We start from the raw sequence: 19,886 nt of genomic DNA on the forward strand, positions 1-19,886 counted from the left end.
GGCCTTGTCGCTTGCTCATGACTTCGCTGCCCTGAAACATCACTACGCACCGGAGACATCAGTGCAAGTTTCACACACTCTAGCGCCTCACTGGCATGCACGGTGCGCAACCAGCTTAGGTATCGGGTGCTTAAATTACGCAGCGTTCTAGCGACGCTTGATCTCGGCTGAGTGATCCAACGCTCTGCAACTTTACCTGGAGATCACTTCACCATAACTTCGCTTATCGGGTCACTCAGTGGCCCGATAAGCAAAGTGATAGTCAGGCGATGAAGAAGGAGCCGAAAGCAATGCAGCGGCAAAACAGGGCCGAGACATGTAACGATTCCATTCCAATGGACCTCTCCCAGCCATCGTCATGACAACTCGGTCGCGTGATCTTCCGGAGCATGCGGGTGTATTTGGTGGGCAAAAAGCACACCGCACGCACATTCGCCGTACGTGACAGCTTCGAATACAGCCGGTATCCCTTTGTGTGTTTTTGTATGTGTATTTCTTCTACGCGTCCGCCGAGCCAGCAAACCCAGTAATTCTGGACATTGTCCCCTTCGGCAATATGTTCAATGGTAGCAAAACAAACAAGCGGAACTCCATGGGCAGCTTTTGAATATATATATATATATATATATATATATATATATATATATATATATATATATATATATATATGTGTGATAAGATCAGGTGGCTTTCAACAAGATTTAGTTAGCAACATTGAGAGGGTACTTCGTTTTAATGACATATGCACTTACGGCACTAAGTCGGCACGTCGTGCTGCGTACTGCAAGTGTTTCGATCCTGACCTAAACCCTTCAAAAATGCCTAACTAACTGCCCACTAAGTGCCATAAATACATCTTTTATTAGAAGGAAGTACCCTCTCGAGGTTGCGAGCTTAGGCTCCTGTGAAAGGAGGAACCAGAGGTGGGGATAGCAAGGCAGTTCTGGTTTTCTTTGAACTGCGGAGACCTTCTTATACTTATCTAAACTTAACAAAGCTTTTATGCAAGCGAAGTTGCACAACGAACGAAAAATGGTACCTCAGTACATAATGGGTCACCAGCAATGTACAAGTTGTAAAAATGTATTTACCTGTTAACACGCAAAAGGCACGTCGAGGCAACGAGAAGCCTACCAGTATAGTTATTTATTCAACTCGCCAGATGAGAAAGGTGATAATACTTGAGAACCTTCATAACTACGTCACATTGAAAGACCATGCAAGCAGATGCCTTCGAAAACCTATAAGCACGCCCTATGTCATATGGAGGACGTCGTATTCAGGTTTGTTGTGCACAAAAGTACCGAAACAGCAACAACGTAATTACTTCATTAGCGCTAGAAGTAATGAGACTGTGCCTTCGGGAGCAACAAAGCACATTGACCAAAGCACTACTCACCCTTGAACGACCGAGCTTGGAGTGTAGATCACTGATAGCACAAATCAAGTAGTGCGGCCAGGAGAAAGGCACGAGCGAAGAGCGATGCTTGTCCAGAGCGAGCATTGGTTCAGAACGTCTATGGTGAGAGCTGCGGCATTTTGTTGCATTATGCAGGTGCTTAAAGGAACATTCGTCGACCACTCACTGTGCACTACGCAAACGGGGCACGGTGGCTTTCATATTCCGCGTGAAAGCGTAGCAGACGGTGGACAACCGAATGCTTTCATGGATGCAAACACGCCAACTAACTGCACGGCTCAAAACGAATGCCGTTCTGAAACATGCGCCCTGTCTGCCTTGTCTGCGCTGCGCTGAGGCAGAGGCTAACTAGCTAGCCCGCCTGCGTCGACCGGAACCAGTCACGTGATACCGTATTGTTACGTCAAGCTCGCGTGATGGTACGGGCGTGCAGGCTTATTCTTATCAAGAAAGCGCTGGATGTGGCTGCCGTTTCGTTCAGCAAATCTGATTTCTTCATTCGCAGCGCGCATGAAGACAGTGCTGCGACGGGCGGAAACCGATCACCGCGCTTCGCGAATCTTCCTTTCCTAATGCTTTAAATTTAGGCCGGAAAAAGAGTACGCTAGACGGTTGTGATGAGAGCTATTCAATGCGACTATATAGTGCCAGTCCCCAAGTATCTGAACAAAAATTATGGTAATGTCTGAAAAAGAGTCTGCTAATTATCACGCATACCAATCCATTTGTTAAGAATCCAAAAAGTGCTACAGGTTGCACAAAGAAATTGTGAGAAATACTGTAAAGGACCTTGATCGCCGTACGTTATAGAACTTTCTTCAAAAGCTCCAAACCATATTTTTCTGACCTGGATCAACGTATCGTTCGTTCGCGATGCTTCGAGCCTTTCCTTCTACTCACCTGCTTCTCACAAAGCCTTTCCTTAAAGGATGCCCATTGGTGCTTAATCATGGCTAATTCCAATTTTTCTTCTAGTTTTACTGCCCCTTTCGAATATTACTGCTCGTGATGCATTATAAAGAGGTCCAGACAATTATGACGACTAACTGTCCGAACATCTGTTTGGTTCGTGTGATGAGAACTTGAGATGGATTGCATGATTCACTGGGGCGTAATTATACATGAATCTTAACTTTACTGCTCTTTTATATATCGCCCCATGACAGATAGCTTTCATGGTCAGGAGCAAGCATCATCATCTACAGCGTTCCTTACTTCGTTGTACTGCGAGGGATGTCTCAAGTATATACCGTCACCAAGTACACAAAAGGTTTTTCATGCACACTATGTCATTTCGCAATGTCTTCCGCACATGTTGCTACATCTCCATACCCTTTCACGCACGAATTATTACTGACGCTTAACGAGTGTTCGTAACTTGATTTCTTTTCGGGAAATCAGGTGCAAACTTAAAAGAAAACGAAGTTCACAAGCGCAGGCAGTTGGGCCAGTTGATGAATTATGTAGTGTCGTTGAGCGGAAATACGGGCGCTAGGAAACGGAGTGCACAGGACACTAACTTGAGCGTTTGTCCTGTCCACTCCGTTTGTTCCCGCCCATATTTCCGCTCAACGACACTACATAAAACGAAACACTCTAGACCATTAAAAAAATGTTTTAAGCCATGGCAGGGTAACCACCCCCGTCACAAAAAGCAGCTTATTGCTTACATTGGGCTCAAAATTCATTGTTTTACGAGAGCAAGAAAGAATCTTCTCTACAATTAGTTGTGCCTTTTGATACCTTCAGATGTCTTTAAGAAAGCGTGTTTGTAATACCACTATTGGTCAACACGTCGAACTTCTCATCAAGTTCATCAACGCATTTTTTCAGTAAAACGTTCTTTTGCAATGCATTCCGCACTAAAGTCAATTATGACATCTATTTTCGTTATCGAAAAGTAGGGCCCACGTTCACTGGAGATTTCGCACATTTAAGGCGAACAGTGATTGTGAGATAGAAAACTGGCCAGTCTTGTTTGTATCTAACGCATTTTGGGTTATCCACCGCACGACAACATAGGAGAGGTATCCGAGCAGATCGAACGAACAAGCTGGATTCAAGCGAAGCATTATTAACATTATGGCACAGGTGCTCCCCGTAAGGTAACAAATAATACCTGAATGGTAAAATCACTCTGCTACCCCGAAAAAATGTGTAGGTTTAGCACAACTATGTTACTATGAAGTTATCTTTTGTGTAGTTGTGGGGAAATCAACAGGGCGTAGGCACCACAAAGTCCTGTTCTGCCGCGGTAATCCTTACTCGGCATGCGAGTAAAAATATGTTCAAAAAGCTCGCGTGAATTGGTTTATGTTTTACATGTCTCGTTTGCAGGTGCACCGCAAGCTATATGCTTCTCAATATTATGTCTCAGCCTGTAAACCTGTCAAGGAGCTCTGGGCTTATAGCTGAACTTCACACTAATTGAGTTAGGCGAATCAAGGGTAAAAAATTCTAGCTTCCTTTCTTTTAAAGCGAATAGCTTCTTTTTCTTGCTCTTTATGTTATTGTCGTGGTGCTCGGTGGTTGATGTGGCTCCTCGTGTATATTGCATTGGGCACACGTACAAAAACCCGAGATGGTCAAAATGAACATGTCGCCCCCCATGGCATGGAATGCAAGATTCTTAACTGCATGACAACGCAACAAGACGAAGACAGATAGAAAGGAGCAAACGCAAGCGCTGTTTTCATCGTGTCTGTCTCCGCATTGCTGCGCTGTTTCGCACTTCAGAAACCCTGGAACACCAACTTGCTCAATGTCCCGCACTGCCGCATGGTTTACAAAACGAACACAAGAGATTTCGTAAAATAATGACAATCATCTGACATCGACAAGCTATAAACATCTTATGTTTTTTTCTTCATATCCCTTCCTTCCTTCACGTTACTTACCTGTATGTTTCGTAGCAAAGTAAAAGGTGGAATACAACAGAATAAACTGCGCCACCCAATTATAAAGTTATAATTAAATAATTAAATATTTGCCAACAGTAATAAGACAACAAGATGCGTTAAATGATAATAACCAACCACAGTACTTACGCATATGAAGAGAGAGCAGTAACAGGCCAATACGTTCTTGGGGAAGATTAAAGATGCGTAAGGAAGTACCGAAATGCTATTCGATGGGGCACACAGCATACATGAAATAAAATTAATAAATCACGAGCAAAAAAACTCACCGTTCTGCTCGTTTAAATACGAAACATAAATAAAAAACAGAATGGACAACTTTCGCTGTTGACAAACACGCACTTGACCGAGTTTCAGCAGGTAAACAATAGTGACTTTTATTTCTGTGACTTTTTTCTGCCTTGTTTGTACACGCCTCTTAAGTAAAATTAAGTAATGTCTTCAACAATAAATTAAAAGAAAACGTCCGGGTACGCTGCCCATACGAAAGCATGCAGTTGTCTGTACATGAATCGGTGACCACTGAAGACATCGGCAAAAGCTGCGCTACCTAGGAAGAGTGTCCCGCAGCGCCCCCTCAACAATCACAATATTCAGAGCTCAGTCCAGTGATATGCTCCGAAATGGCAGCACGAGTAAGAGTGAGCCAGGCGCTGACGATGTCCACCGCTGTACAGTCTTCGAGTCAACACATACAAAAGCTCGCGCTCTCGTTCACGCTTGCATATCTACAAAACAAATAAATCCACATATATTTGTTTACACTTCTTGCTAAGTTCGCACGCACACACAAGCACGCACGCACACAAAAACACACACACACCAGCGTCCTGTGGTACACGACGGCCAGTCTAGTTGCCAGACGCTTCTGCTGATTTTTCTAATTATTGCATATGGCATTCCATATTTGGCACACGTTACATCCTCTTGCATAATTTGACGGACTGGTCGCACAGCGTCAGCTGCTTCTCTGACAGAAACGGAAGGAACTTGGTTGGCGAGTCACATCGACGTTCACACGGCATTCAAATCCGCCGACTTCTTGTGTTTGCATCCGTACGTGGCAGGACCTTGATCAGCGGTCCTGATGCAGGGCCGCCTTTGTGTGTCGACGTGACTGGGGAATCTTTCTTTTTTCTTTTCTTTGAAGAAAGGTGAAAGTTCTCTCTTCACGTAGACCCATGGTACAAATGTCCACTGCAACATTGAAAAAGAAGAATGGGAGAATTTATGGGCGATTACGACAGAAAATATATATATATACGTACGATAATTGCTCACACTGTTAGCACAGAAAAGCAGTGCGACAATTTATGGGAGGTTACGACAAAAAAAAAGTAAAGATAAATACGTTAACTACAATGCTCGCGCTGTTAGTACAAAAAAGCAATAGATAGCGTCCAGTACATAGCTTTGGCCATGCTAGTATACAAAAATAGTAGTCACAATGACGTCAGTGCATCATATTCCATATTCCATATTCCACGGTGTAGGCACGCGTACATTCTGTTGCTTTCGATTGTGCAAGTTTTTCCAAGATTCTCACTGTTATTGATTTGTCGATCGCTGCAAGACGTGGCTGTACTGCTGTCACTTTTATTTTTATGCAGCTCCACGACGAGCTACTACCCCAACATGACAGCCACGAAGACGTGAACTCAAACAATCTATATGCTAAACTGCCTACGCACCCCCCCCCCTCCCGAGCCAGCATGTTGGACAAGGTGAAAGCTGTAGACCAGCCCTAAGGTTGTCCAGGCAATCCCTGCACAACAAATGTCACCAAATCTTTTATGTACTAGTTCTCCGGCATAATATATATATATATATATATATATATATATATATATATATATATATATATATATTATATATATATATATATATATGTATAGCAACTCATGATGGTCTGCTCAGGTTCAAGACGTGTGTCGACTGAGTTCCAAAAGAACACTTTGCAATATTGTGAACTCGGTTCTACTCATGCATCCGGAACCTCAGAGAGGTGCGACATAATGCTAACGCATTTGTCCCGCATTTACCGCTACGTCGCTACTGAATATGTTATAATGCTGATTTGAATGTAAGCCTCACTCGAGTACTCTTCTTAAAATGCATCTAACTACAGCAAACAAGTATTCCAGTTGTAGTAATAGTCCTTTGCAATGGTTGTAGTGCTAGCTTACAAACAGAACCAACGGTGTATTCTTATCTCGCATGCGCGCACATTATAGTATGCGGGCCTTAAGCAACACAAATGTGAATGGGAAAAACTCTTAGCACAACCTTTCCCAATTCATATGAATGCAAATCATTCCTCTGGTGTTCACACTGTTAATGCACTGTGTTTACACCTGCTTCAGTTTTACGATCTGTTCCGTCCCAAATGTTTCACGATTTCGCTGGGCCCAACTTCGGCATTCTTGCACGACCACAAACGATAACATGCCTCTCTCTCCATACATAAATGGTTCAGAGGCGAGCGTTTCTGCTAAACATGCTCACGATAAATTCGCTACCGTCCAACAGGCGTCTTACATTTAAAGCAACGTCGCTGTGCGATACTATTGATGCACTTGAACTTTTATTGGGAAGAAAGCTGTGCTTTGCCCTGCTTACCTTATGACCTGGGCGCTAACTTCTCCATCCCTGCTCACTGCTCTCCACTGCTTTCTTCCACTGCCTGGAGGTGTCATCAGGTGCGGAGGATCATGGTAAATGTGGAAGCTAGGCGGCTTGTATGGCGCCCCTGCAAAGAAAGAAAGACAATCGCGAATTCAATGCCAAGGCACATAAATGGCCGACAACGTAATAATCTACATCTTTATTTGGCGTTCACTGATATCACCAGGAAAAACACTGTGACTAAAAAAAAAAAAAAATCAGTTTCGTTGTAACGGTTAATATGGTATCATGCTTATTATATACATATATGTATGTATATATATACAGGCTCATCGACTATATTCTTATCTTCCACTTTGCGCCAATGGATCTTATGAGCTGCGTTTTTTTTTTAATAAAAGGCAAAGTCACGTTCCAGTTCAATTGTTTCTTTGTTTCCTTGCTGCCCAGCTGTCCTTAATATTAGCGCCCGCGGTGTCCCGCAAATTTTAACTGGAAGACAACCTGACGCTTATTCCCCATGAAGAAATAGCTTCCTACCGCTTCCTGCAAAACAACCGCTTCTAGGTATACAGCCATGCGGAACATTCATGGTCCACCTAATGTTTCTTACCATCATTGCTTTGCATAGGCTGATTATTTTCGTCATGCTGAGGACGCTGGTCCCCTAACGTCCTCTGACTAGGCAGGCTTAGAGAGAAAAGCTGATTCTGAGGATTGGTTTCTGGAAAGTAAAAAAAAAATATGCGATAACATAGGTATTGCAGTTCATTGAATATTACGGCGCGTTCTTCCCGCTCCCTATTGCCCCTTTACTATTTTTTTTTCATACTTACCATTATTCTTCACTTGATGTGTCAGCGTCTTACTCGTATTTATAGGCAAGTTCGTGACTTTTTGAGTTTGCTGGTTATGATCTCGTTCATGAAAGCTGCGCTTGGCACCTAGAGAGGAACGAGACCGTACATCACTTACACCGAATACAGCAACCATTGCAAGCGTTTCATTCTGCCACTGAATTCACAACGAGGGTTTACTGTTGGCTCAACTAATACTGACGTAAGGTTTATTGCACGCATTATTATGCCGAGTATTTTCTCTAGACCGTACAGGAATCTTAAAAACCGCCTGCGGCCGATAGCATACATTATACTTATTCAGCTTAATTACTCAAACAGGCCGACATTACTTCAGCGAAAAATATAAATGCATAATCAACTAACTAAGAAAAAAATGCCTAAATAAAATTTTGATTGATTACCTAACGACTCATACTGTAATTAAGGGATTTATTTCACGCAGTTTTAACCTTCCTTCTATTCGACCATTTGGGGTTCGTTTGCGCGCACCCAACTGCTATACACGGTACACGGGCCTTTTTTGCATTGCGCCTACATCTCAATGCGGCCGCCATCACCGGGATTTGAGCCCGCGCCCTAGGGCAAACACCCTGTATCCAGAGTCTGCTTGTTAAAACAGCCTGATGTGCAAATGACTGACTTCTCAGTAAGCAGAGGTTCTTCATTTGCTTTTCGGAATTGCGGCCACTTTCTATTGCCAAAGCACGTCGTCACTTGTGCGCAGTTTTAGAAAACTCGGCGCTAAATTATACAGTATTTTCTTGAAAATCGATAAAGAACTGACCTTGCTCGGGTGTTGGCGTTGTTGTGGAGACGACAGAGCCATTGACTTGGAACCCAGCGTTCTGCGCGGCTCGTGCCACTGCGCTCACGAAATCCACCTCATTGTAGACAGGGTCATCGTAGGAACTGGCGCGGCTGGAGCGGCCGCTTGTGCAAGAGCTGTTGCTCTGTTCCGTAGTGCTGGTCCACGATGGCGCTGTGTAACAATGCAGTCAGCACATTTTAAGAGCCCGTCTCATAGAAAGCCTTGAACGAGAAGTCACGTAACGTTCAGCAATAAGACACCATATATGTTCCACTTGCACGTTGGGCTATACTTATTCAAATGAATTATCGCGTAAGTGGCAACGCGATATGTAAATTTAGCCCATATGAGTATTCCAACAATGAATATGCAGACGTACGTCCTTAGTTATCTGCAACGCTTCCTTCGTAGTCTGAATATTTGTAGTGCAGGTCTCAGCTTAGCACACGGCAAGCCCTTGGTGTCAGGTTTCAGCAAATGTGCTCCAACATAGAATAAGGCGTGTCCGACAAGGCAGGCACGGACGCCACTGTCTGCACAATATGTGGCGAGCACAGTTAATACAAATACTGACGGCGCCACAGCTGGATGGCTTCTGTTCACCAGTTTTCTTGCAAAAGTACAAAACCACTTCTAGTTTTCTAAAGCAGCAGGGGGATACGAAACAACCGAGCACAGCAAAACCAAATGGATGTCACCGGCGCTCTTTCAACAGATATCCCTAATTCCTTCGTGTGTTTTTTTTCCCTGACACTCAAATGTTTAGATCTACTGGACCATCTAAACTTTCAACAGGCGCGGGCTTCTGGCCAGCAACCAGGCTGAAAGAGGAATCGTTCTCGGTTCTAAAAGAAAATCAAATAGACCAAAATTATGCCACAGTAGTAGTATTTGTCTGAAGAGGTCCGAATGAACATCTTAAGCATGCTAAAGCAAAGGTATAACAAATACAACCCGAGAAAATCAATTATCCCACTATTCTGCATAAGTCAATAGCTGACACGACAAGAAAATTTAGAGCATTGTTCCCAATGGAGACACCCTCCCGAAAGTATTCTGAGGTTGCCGTATTTATGCCGTAAGTATTACGACAAAATGATTTTCACTGTTTCACTAACCATGGCTTGGAGCGTAGTCTGTGTCCCCAGCAACACTGGATTCTATAGATCGTGGCCGTGTCAGCAGTTCCACATCCGACTCAGCATTTGCGGATTCGTAGATATAGCCTAGGAAAAAAAATGACGTCTGCGGTGAGTAGACATCATCGTTTCATTGCGATAGCAATCATAAGGACACTCTAGGCGCATATCTGCCGTCACCGTGATGTTCTGTATAAAGTTCAAGCACGATAACATCGTCCCCGCGGGCCGTTTGCTGTATGTGCGAGTGAAACTTGCAAGCATCGCCCAACGATTGCGGCTCAATCTCGCGCGGGCGAGGGAGGAAACCGGAGAGGAATGGTACGTTCACACTGAGGAATCCGGCGTCTACAGCGAATGGAATTCTCCTGCCGCCGAAAATCGCGTAGTTCACACTGCTTGCGGACCGCGCCGCCGGAAAGACATACAGCGCCATCTGTCCCATAAAATGCTAACCTCCAATCAAGCGCGGGATGTCCCGGATGTTCGCGCGGCTCGAAATTGCGCAGCAGTTGTCTCCGCTCGCATCGAGTTCGTGTGTTTATGTTGCGCGTCTCCACCATTGCTTGGAAAGACAATGATGAACCCCGAGCAAGAAGAGGCAGTACTGCTCGGCCTGTTGGCAAGCACCTTTCTGGCGATGCATGACGCGCAGAAGCATTCGCCGAAGAGACGGCGGCAGTGGCGTTGGTGGGTTCGCCCACCAATCTCGCGACCGATGTTGTGCCACAAGTCCTCCTTCTGCACGTTGTCTTTGTGCTTCAAGTGGCGCTTATCGTAGAGGACTGGGTGGTTGCGCACCAGTTCGATCAGCATTTCGGATGTGGATGTTGCGGCGGACTTTGATGACTGCGACATGACGCGAGACTCGGCCGCCATCTTTGGAAGTTCTCTTTCGCGCTCCCCGATTGGTCAGCGCCGCGCGGCGGCGAGGCAATCCGGCGGCAGCTGCCGCAAAAATCGGTACGGGAGCGATCGGCGCGGAAGGGGCTATTCCGGCGGATCTCGCCGCCGCCGAACTGGGTTCCGCCGAACTGGGCGCCGCTCCAGACGCCGAATGTCTCAGCGTGAACGGGGCAGAAGCGCGCCGTCTTCCGTCGCGCGCGAGGCACAGGCGAGAAGGGAGGGACGGGTGGGGGGGGGGGGGGGGTGCAGGGATGGGGTGTTCTACTTTGGCGGCTGCTGCGTACGGCGAGGCCTCGCTTGAAAGCGATCGGCCATGTGGACAAAGGGCACCGAGTGCTGGTAGCTTAGTATGCGCTGTGCGTTCGACGCCCAGTTCGCGTTGAAGCGAGAGAGAGGCAGCATGAAGGTCCATTCACTCGCTGCAGCTGCCGCGCTTCCTAACTCAGGCGTTTTGATAATGAGTTTCTGTGGCTATCGAGTGAGATGTGTTTATGTTTACCGTGCTTGTTAATTCAGTTGGAAAGCAAATGTTGACGAGATTATACTGCCGATAAAACTAATACCCTTACTGCGCATAGCTCTATACTAATCTGTTGTCCCAATCGATGCTTCACCTTTCGGGCGAAACTGCGACATTTTTTTCATATCCACACTTAACGCACATAACTAGCTTTGGTAGGAATCCTACGCGTCAAACTCAATACAGAACCAGTTGCAGCTCTCTGTGTTACACCACATGGTGGCATTCTTGACAGCACTTATGCCATACAGCCGATGCAAAAGCTTCCTTTGGATATTTTTAATACTTTGTTTAAGAAACGTAAACAAAGTTCGCTGTAGACATAACTAGTATGTTTAATATACTACCACCTTTAGTTCACTGAGAAACAAGAAATGCTACAAGAGACCCTTTTATAAACGTGCTGTTTGTGCTGACCTTGGCTGGCGCCGAACCGAACTCCTGTTGGTTCAGTAGTACGGTTCGATGAGCGTGGCTCATTTATCAGTGATGGCAGTGATGACTGCACTCCCCGGTCTATGAAAGGGTTGCTGAATAGCTGCTGCTGCTCCTGCTGCTGTTGTTGCTGATGTGACTGCTGAGGCTGCAACGGCATCAGAAGGGACCTTTGTCCCTTGGGAAAAAACGGCGGTACGCCTTGGTAGGAGTCTGCATAGGAGCTCCCAAGACTGTTGCTGGACTGGTTTAGAGTATTTCTTGGAGAATGTGTTTGTACTCGAGGCGGACCATGGGCTCCCCTCATGTTGGACATTGGCTGCGCTCCGCTTATCTGAAAGAGAAAGAAAGCATAATTTCATGTGCTCAAAGATGGAGATATGCACAGATATAACAGAAACTTTTGGCGCAGAAAGCCAGGCTCACAGTAGACAAATCGGGGTACCGGAAAGTTAGAACACGCATGTGCGCCCTTTTATTACTAGTGCTTCATTAGACTGCAATAAAATTCAGTTTCCCTGTCGCCTGCACGCAAAAATACTAAATCGCCTCCAAAATATGCACGGTCGTAGAATATGTTCAAATGGCCCACATGCTTCTTACGGTACTCTAAATATCCAATTAATTCAAATGCAAATTTTACTCACAACACAACAATAGTCGTGTTGTGAAGGCCTCCGTGGCAAGAAAGCTGAAAGCAAAAAAAAAAATCCGAGGAAACCTAAGCATTTCTTACGAGTTGCGAAGGCGAGAGCATTAATTTCCAATTGAAAGACATTAAGCGGTCCTTCGAGTTTTGCAAGGTGAGTAATGTACGACAGCGGTACGCGCTGCACGAATCTGCGAGCAGCAGCTACCTGCGGTACCAACGCCGCATGCCACCGACGTCCTGCGAGGCGAGAGACCGAGGAAGAAACAGCGGCCCCCAAGGCCGGCAGGCGCACTCAGCAGCTAAGCCCAGTGTGGGTGAGAGAGAGAGAGATACGGACCGCGCGCTGGATACCCGGAGCGATAGCGAGGGTGACGTGGCGTCGCGGCGATGTCCTCTTCCCTCAAGCAACACCTGGCGCCCCAATGAGGCAGCACGTGTTCTTCCCTTTCACCCGCTCTGCTCCATCGAGGCGCGCGCGTGACGTGGCGTTGCACCCAATGGGAATTTAGGTGCCGTTTCGCTGCTACAGACTACACGTGCCGGCTTTTTCGCTCAATGGGCCAGTCGATGCCTTAGCCTCGAAAATTCAGAAAAAAGAAAAGATGAGGGAAGAACTCCCCCCTGCGGAATTGTCACTAGTGTGTAGCACAAACTGTACTCATTACTTGTGAAGGCCTAGTATTTATTATAATGATTACTCTAAACCACTACTGCGGTATTTTAGGAGCTAAGCAACCCTGTAGAATACTGCACACTCTATGACGATTTCCCCAGTAGACCCGCTTTTGCCACAAATCTTGTGTTTGGTAAATGTAAGACATGTTGTTGCAGTGCATTTTCTTTTTCGCGTAATTAGCCCACCGGTGCGCTTGCCTACGTTTCAAGGTGTCCTCGTCAGAATCTTCTACCTGTCGTTACACGCGCAATTCACTGGTTGCTTGCTTATTCCGCGCGTACCTTGCCCGCGCTAGCTCTCGCCTGCGTTTTACCTGCGCCTTGGTAATGCCAAATAGAATCGCGCGAATCGTCTCAACGCTTGCGCGCGAGAAATTCATAAGAGTGTCCCTTGTCTGTGCATGCGTCCGTTGCGCAATGGTTTCAATATCGGGCCTCTGTACCAGAAGTCACGTGTTCGAATCCTAACGTCGGACAGCTTTATTGGTGTTTATTTTATTACTTATGGAACAGTACCTTGTTTAAAATGATCAGTCTACAAAGCGACCAAGCAGTTTGTGAAGCCAGAAGGACAACGTTAAGACAAATTATGCACAGAGCATGATTTCCACAGTGGCGGAATTAGACCGCTTTCAGCTCTTGTCGGCACTAGCGGCAGAGTTCCCTCTAGTATTTATTATTTATTGCATGGAACTCTATTGGCTGGGCTTTGGGCGGATGCTTGTTGGCCCGTGGCGGGTTTTTGACAAAATATCACGTCGCAGACGTGTGCGCACAAGTAGGCGGCGGTAAGTAGACAGAAGTTTGTGTATTCACAGAAATTCGCCTATTGAAACATAGAAGGCGCTACGGGTTTTTTGGGACACGAAACGAAAGTGCAAGCGGAACGGAGCATAAAATGACGCCTAACAACTAGCCAGTGTACGCTACGCATTATTGCATGATATGCGGGCTTCTCTACGAAGCGACATAGCACACAGGCTGTAATTATAATCGGTGACAACCTAAGAATTACGGGGTTCTATGTTCACTATCCAACATGATCACAATTTGCACGGATCAAAAGAAAGTTTATTCGCCCGTATGCACAGGTACAACTGCGGTACGAACACTGAGCGTGATATAACGTATCGCACATGCAGTAAGTACATCGTACTTGGTATTAAAAAAAACAGCAAATGTCTGCTTCACACTGGTTTTTCCACTTCAAGAACACTATTATAGCGCACATGAAAAAACATCATTGTAAGTGTCGAATTCATGAATGACATCCGAGGCACACACAAATACAGAATCGCTACTGAAACAAACATACTTTGGGCACCATTCCGGCTGTAGGAAAACATCGCCTCAAGAGACAGTTAGGTACCGCGTATTCCAGCGGCGAAGAAATTCAGCTTCACCGAATTTAAACAGCTGCTTTAGATTACGCCATACTGTCACCCGTAGTTTGCGCACTCTGCGGTAGATTGCTCTATTTTATCGCCGAGATTGTTCTTGTTCTGCAATGTTTCGGAAGCACCACAAAACGTAGCTAGCGCTGTAGTAGACGGGACTTCCAAACCCATCTCGCCGCCGCGATGGCCGGCCGATGGATGCGCCAGTCGGTTAGGTTTGCTTATTGCCTGACGTCAAGAGACTTCCCTTAGTTCAAAAACAACTGTTTTCTCCGCGCAGATAGGTCTTTGTGTCACTGGTTTCAGGACGAAAGCCAAACGTCGCGGGGAAATCTTATGGGTGGTCGCTATATCACTGCTCAGCCATAGCTAACATTTTTAGACTGAAACAACTACCTTTTGCGATTGACATAACATTTATATTTGCAGAACAACTTTACTAAGATGTGAGCGGACTCCAGCAGGCTCGGCTCTCTTTCAGAGGTGAAGGGCATGTCCCCTGCGCTTTTGTTGAAAGAGCTTGTTTGTAATTGGTAGGTTGTCACCGATTATAGAGCATCCAAACGGACTTTAGAGAAATTAGTAGAAGCACAAGGTACGTCGCATTTATACCTATATTTTTATTTTGTAGAATGAAGTAATTGAACGCCAATTGGTTACCTGAACATACTGCACCTCGACAGCGCGCCGTATCTTTAACACATTGTTGAAGGCAGCACTCACCTTCTGCTTCAGTTGTACATTGCGAGGTGGTGTCCCTCGGAAGCATGCCGGAGTATTTGTTGGAGACCCAGCCTCACTGGGTGGTTGCTCAGGTGGTGGAGGAATGATTTCAGACCAATTCATCATTGGTCCCTTGGAAGAAGGTCCTCCGCGCGAGAACTTTTGCCGGCACTTTTTTATTGGCATTCCATACTCGTCTGAAAGAACGGCGATACCAACAATGTCATGGCGTTCTTCAAAGTACTTGTATCATATAACTGTTTGCGACCGCATTGATTGTGTACCCTGTTAGACTGCACCCTTTATCTGAGCTTGGTACCACTGCAGTAATTTTTCAGAATGAGCTGAGCTTTTCTAGGGTTCAAATAATGAAAAGTTGTATGAATACATACACAGACACCATTAAGACACCCTTAATATAAAAACTTCTTTTCATGTGGAATTTCGCGTTATGTTTTCTTAGGTGACAATTACGGCATCGTAACCCAACTGCAAGATGGCCAGTGTAGGAAGGAAGAAATCAGTAAACAGAGAAAGCTTACACGCCATTTACGTGCGATATGCACAAAAGGGGGTAACATTTCAATGGACTAAAAGTAAGGTCTAACATAAAGTTACACGATCCTTTGTTTACTTTTGCGATCTCCCTCCCTAAATAAGCTTCACTGTAACTCTGGCAGTCAAGAATGTTACCCTTTATATCTTGTCTAGGGTACTAGTTTTTAGTTTCGAATTAATCTAATGTATACAGATAACAACAAGTCTAATATACAATATAATAAACAGTTACCTGTTGTGTAGCTTCCTGAGTCACTGGCGGGACTGGCAAGTTTCTCAGATTCCAACAGCCGATCTGTGATGCCGTCTGCAATGAATCACCGAAGCAATTAAACGCTAGCCTATGTGAGGCACAGTCTGTCAACGTTAGAGCTATCTCAGGAGTCCTTTAGCAGGATGCTTTAGCTACAATCAAAACGCAACAAATTCTCACCTTCACTTGCACGCGCAAGCTCAAAGTCAAAGGCCTTCTCAGATTTGCGGCTTCCTTCTTCCGCTGAGCTTCCACTGCGAGCATCCTTGGCCTGAGGAAAAAAAAAACACTCTTTTTCTGTTCACATTGTGACAGCGAACCATCTTGGAGTCTTGCAAATAAAAGTGACAGTACCGAATAAATCGGCCGCAAAAACAATTAGCGTGTGGATTCATGCCTAAAGCTTAAGTTTCCCAATTACCAGTCGTGGCACACCACCGTTTGTCATGAGACTTAGCTTGCAATGAATGGCGATGCATCAGTTCTCAGTCAAGAGTTATGTAGTTATGTAAAGGATGAAAAGCTGTCCATAATATAATCGCTACATAGAAGAAAGTCCACCGAAGCGAAAGCTATGCCAAGAAGCGCTGTTTCCTGAAGATTGGGTTTTTCGCACAGCGCTACACAAGGTTCATGTAAAAAAAATATCAGCGTGCTTTCTAAACTTAGTCATTGCGTTTTGCATATAGATAAGTGTACCATTAATCATATTTGCTTTCACGCCGCTTCAGAAGATCTTCTATCAAAACAGTGAAACTGCGTACAAGTATGATTCCGCAACCGCCAGATATCATGATACTTTTCGCATGTATAGTTCATATGCCCAATCAGAATTCAAATATGTTTATTTATATGTATTTCTAACGACATATTCAACATGCAATATTAACACACAAATTTTAAATGCTGTGATTTGAGTTACGGCTTCAAATAACGCGGAGATGCCACGTTGTTTAACACACATATGCAATACATATTTGGAAAAACCAAACGTATACAGCGCACCCCTATTAGAAATTTTTGTACCCGTATAATGTGCCATTTACAAGCGCTATTCATCGCACCCAAAATTACAGTTAGTTTTTTTTGCAATTAGTTTTGCAAGTCATGCTTTCCTTTCACATTAAAATGACAAACAATTCAAGTTCAGAACAGAAATAACGTTAGAATTATCTTGCACTTACAGAACCATTTAGGCTCTTCTGGAGTGATGGGTTGATTAGCGTAGTCGTTGCATAGGGCTCTGGAATCGAGGGGAGGTCCTTTTTGTAGAAAGTTGTCATGCTCTGCGCATCCACTTCTGCATAGTCAGGCGCATTGATCCCACAGTTTAGAGGTGCATAGACACTGGAAATATAGAAAACAAAAAACAGCATTAGCAGTTTGTACCAAAACTTTTTTATTGGCGACGATGATGAAATAACATAACTTGTTGCTGAGCTAGTTGGCTCATGACTGGCGCGCGTATACGTCCCGTTTCTCTCTCACTTTCTCTTCGTCTGCTCTGCACCATAACCTTTGTTTTAAATCATGAAGACTAGGATTGCCTTTTTAGCGTGACAGTGCCCACAGAAATAGTTCGTGTGTACGTGCATGTGTGTGCTTAGGTTTTTTTTTCCTTTTTTTTATCCTTCTTTCTTTCTCATCTACTGCATCCCCTTTCCCCTCCCCCGGTACAGGGTAGCCAACCGGAGATAATCTCTGGTTAACCTCCCCGTCTTTCCTTTGCCTTTCTCTCTCTCTCTCTCATGAAGTAACACACTACGAGCTTTGAAATCCTTATTTTGACTGTCTAACCATTTTGGCATCAGTACAGTTAATCGTGCTATGCATTACGTTGACTTTTATTTATTTCTGTTAGTCAAAAGGGTGTTAAAGAATCTAATCATTTCTGGCCGATAATAATTTCGCCAAGTCCGTATTATCAGGTTGATTGATTTACACTATAAATATCGCTTTACCTCTCTGGCCACTTACAACGTGCTAAAACCTCAACTGAAAGGCACTTTTGCATCTCATTCAATATGAGCAGTAATCACAGTTGTGGCGAATTAAATCAGCAGATTTGTGTTAAGCAGCGTAAAGTATTGAGTTCCACTATCAGGTAACAGGTCGCTGTCACAAGTAAGCATTAAGCATATTAGTGATAGGCTTGGATGCAACTCACCTAGAATAGTTAAGATCATTTGACGCACAGCTCATTTTGTTAAGAAGCTTGGTTTCACAAAAAGAGTCCTTGGATTGGTCAGAGGATCTCCAGGCACTATGGTTAATCCACAAGGCTTCATGAGGGCTGAGGCCAGGACGGCCATTGAGGGAGTTGAAGCAGTTGCTGGGGGTTGGGGTAGGGAGCAAGGGAATCAATACTTTATTATTTCCAGCCAGGTTCGGCATGACGTTTCTTCCGAAGCGAACTGCGGCCATGCCATGTGTAAATCTACATGCACACAAAGCGGTGACGTGAATTACGCAATTTAATAAGAAGCAGAACTGCTCACCTGATGTCTTCTTGCTTATGTACAGGAACTAGAAGGAGGATGAAGGACAGATGTTAATCAATAATTTAAAACGAGATGACGTGTGAATGTAAAACAAGTTGATGAAACAGTTTTATTCGTGATATGAAGGCGAGGTGGTGTTAATTCGCAGTAATATATTTATTTCATCGTTCCGAATCTGTAGTAACTTGGATAGCTAGATTTTGCAGGGGATTAGCTGCACAGGTCAGGCACGCTTACCAATGCTCTATTTCACTTCTGTCCGAGCTAACGCGCTACGAGTTACCGAAAGTTACTTGAAAAATACAATATGATATGAGGAAAACGTGAAAGAAACTAATGACGGAGGACGTAGTGTCACACTTAGATGCGATGGTGACAAAAAAAAATTAAAATGAGTTGTTCGGAAGCCCTCGCATGCTTACCTGTTGTGAGCGATTTCGCATGTTGCAGCCTTCGTTTCCGTATCAAAAGAAGGACGAAGACAGTGACAGCCACGAGCAGCAAGAATCCGAAAAGTGCGATAAACCATGATTGTGTCACGATGTTTTGAAAAGGTGTAGAGAGTGCTGTTGATGCAGATGGGCTTTCTGAAAAGTAAACAGATGATTGGCAACGGTAAGGGTTATTGAAGTTACCCATATTATATCCTTTATTTATGTATTGATACGGCTCTTTCATGCGACTAGCATCCTTAGCGAACTTCGCGCGCCGTAGGTAATATCTTTAATGCCAACTTGGTTCATTGGCTATGTGACTGAATAGACAACTTGGGACATTGGGTGTTTTCAATTGGGCATGTTAAACTGCGCAAGTGATCATTCTTGGTCAATCCTACGAGATAGTTATGTGCCAGTGGGCAGGTGCCCGAATAGACAAGCAGACGTAGAGACAAGAAGTGAACAAGTCTACAACAGAAAATTGAAGTCGGGTAAGCCAGCTACATATAAGCAAAGAAATCGGCATCAAAGGTAGCCGAGCGTGGAGAAAGAAGTGAGTAGAATGAAACAAGAGGCTACATTTAGCCAGCAGCGCTGAAGAAGATGGCGGTAACAGAAAATTCAAGAAGACGGCTACACAGAGGTGGAGAAGTGGTGATACGGTCCACTGTCGCTTGCGTTTATCCGAATACCGGGCACGCTAAACTTTATTGTGGTAGTAATCTTTCAGCCTGAAATCACAGCCGCAAGCGCGTAGATGCTGGTGCCGATCGGATACAGACAGCCCGAAGCACTGCAGCCAGTCCGCTCGGGTGTTACCTTGCAGTGGGACACGATGTCGCAGCTTCACATGTCGCAAGTTGCTAGGTTTGCAGCTCACAACGCAACAACACTCTTTTAAAAAGTTTGCACCCTTTGGGGCTTATCTTGTCCAGCAACGATAATTGTCATCTGCCTTGCTTGTGTTTCCTTTCTTGAAAACTCCGCGCTCGCTACTTTCGAGAATTCTACGCCACGCTGATAACGCGCATCTCGTTCGTGACTTGGAAGTATCGGGCT

At 44.8% G+C, this 19,886-nt stretch overlaps 2 protein-coding genes across 27 annotated transcripts in view; both read right to left on the reverse strand.

Moving 5' to 3' along the window:
* The window catches only part of LOC135909165 (uncharacterized), a 465,689-nt gene extending 463,942 nt beyond the window's left edge, over positions 1-1,747 (reverse strand). For 15 of the 20 annotated variants that reach the window (XR_011513888.1, XR_011513886.1, XR_011513887.1 and 12 more), the window contains exons 1-2: positions 1,587-1,747; positions 1,400-1,529 (exon numbers count right to left, since the gene is read on the reverse strand). Coding sequence is in view for 8 of the 20 variants with exons in the window: in XM_070536963.1 (XP_070393064.1) it covers positions 1,400-1,529; positions 1,587-1,621 (165 nt within the window). In the remaining 12 variants the exon portion in view is untranslated. Of the gene's footprint in view, positions 1-1,399 lie in introns of all 20 variants that reach the window. The other 5 variants (XR_010566622.2, XR_010566623.2, XR_010566619.2 and 2 more) reach the window with 1 other exon arrangement.
* A 2,942-nt stretch (positions 1,748-4,689) lies between these two features.
* The window catches only part of LOC135909139 (protein sax-3-like), a 462,790-nt gene continuing 447,593 nt past the window's right edge, over positions 4,690-19,886 (reverse strand). For 6 of the 7 annotated variants that reach the window (XM_065440957.1, XM_065440960.1, XM_065440962.1 and 3 more), the window contains 14 exons: positions 18,813-18,977; positions 18,388-18,415; positions 18,057-18,221; positions 17,074-17,236; positions 16,070-16,160; positions 15,869-15,943; positions 15,079-15,275; positions 11,614-11,965; positions 9,750-9,857; positions 8,608-8,802; positions 7,800-7,907; positions 7,577-7,687; positions 6,958-7,087; positions 4,690-5,535 (listed from right to left, as the gene is read on the reverse strand). In XM_065440957.1, coding sequence (XP_065297029.1) covers positions 5,508-5,535; positions 6,958-7,087; positions 7,577-7,687; positions 7,800-7,907; positions 8,608-8,802; positions 9,750-9,857; positions 11,614-11,965; positions 15,079-15,275; positions 15,869-15,943; positions 16,070-16,160; positions 17,074-17,236; positions 18,057-18,221; positions 18,388-18,415; positions 18,813-18,977 — 1,916 coding nt within the window. In that variant the 3' untranslated portion in view covers positions 4,690-5,507. The remainder of the gene's footprint in view (positions 5,536-6,957; positions 7,088-7,576; positions 7,688-7,799; positions 7,908-8,607; positions 8,803-9,749; positions 9,858-11,613; positions 11,966-15,078; positions 15,276-15,868; positions 15,944-16,069; positions 16,161-17,073; positions 17,237-18,056; positions 18,222-18,387; positions 18,416-18,812; positions 18,978-19,886) is intronic. The other variant, XM_065440959.1, reaches the window with a different exon arrangement.

The sequence above is a fragment of the Dermacentor albipictus genome, chromosome 4 (assembly GCF_038994185.2).
Source record: "Dermacentor albipictus isolate Rhodes 1998 colony chromosome 4, USDA_Dalb.pri_finalv2, whole genome shotgun sequence".
NCBI lineage: Eukaryota > Metazoa > Arthropoda > Arachnida > Ixodida > Ixodidae > Dermacentor > Dermacentor albipictus.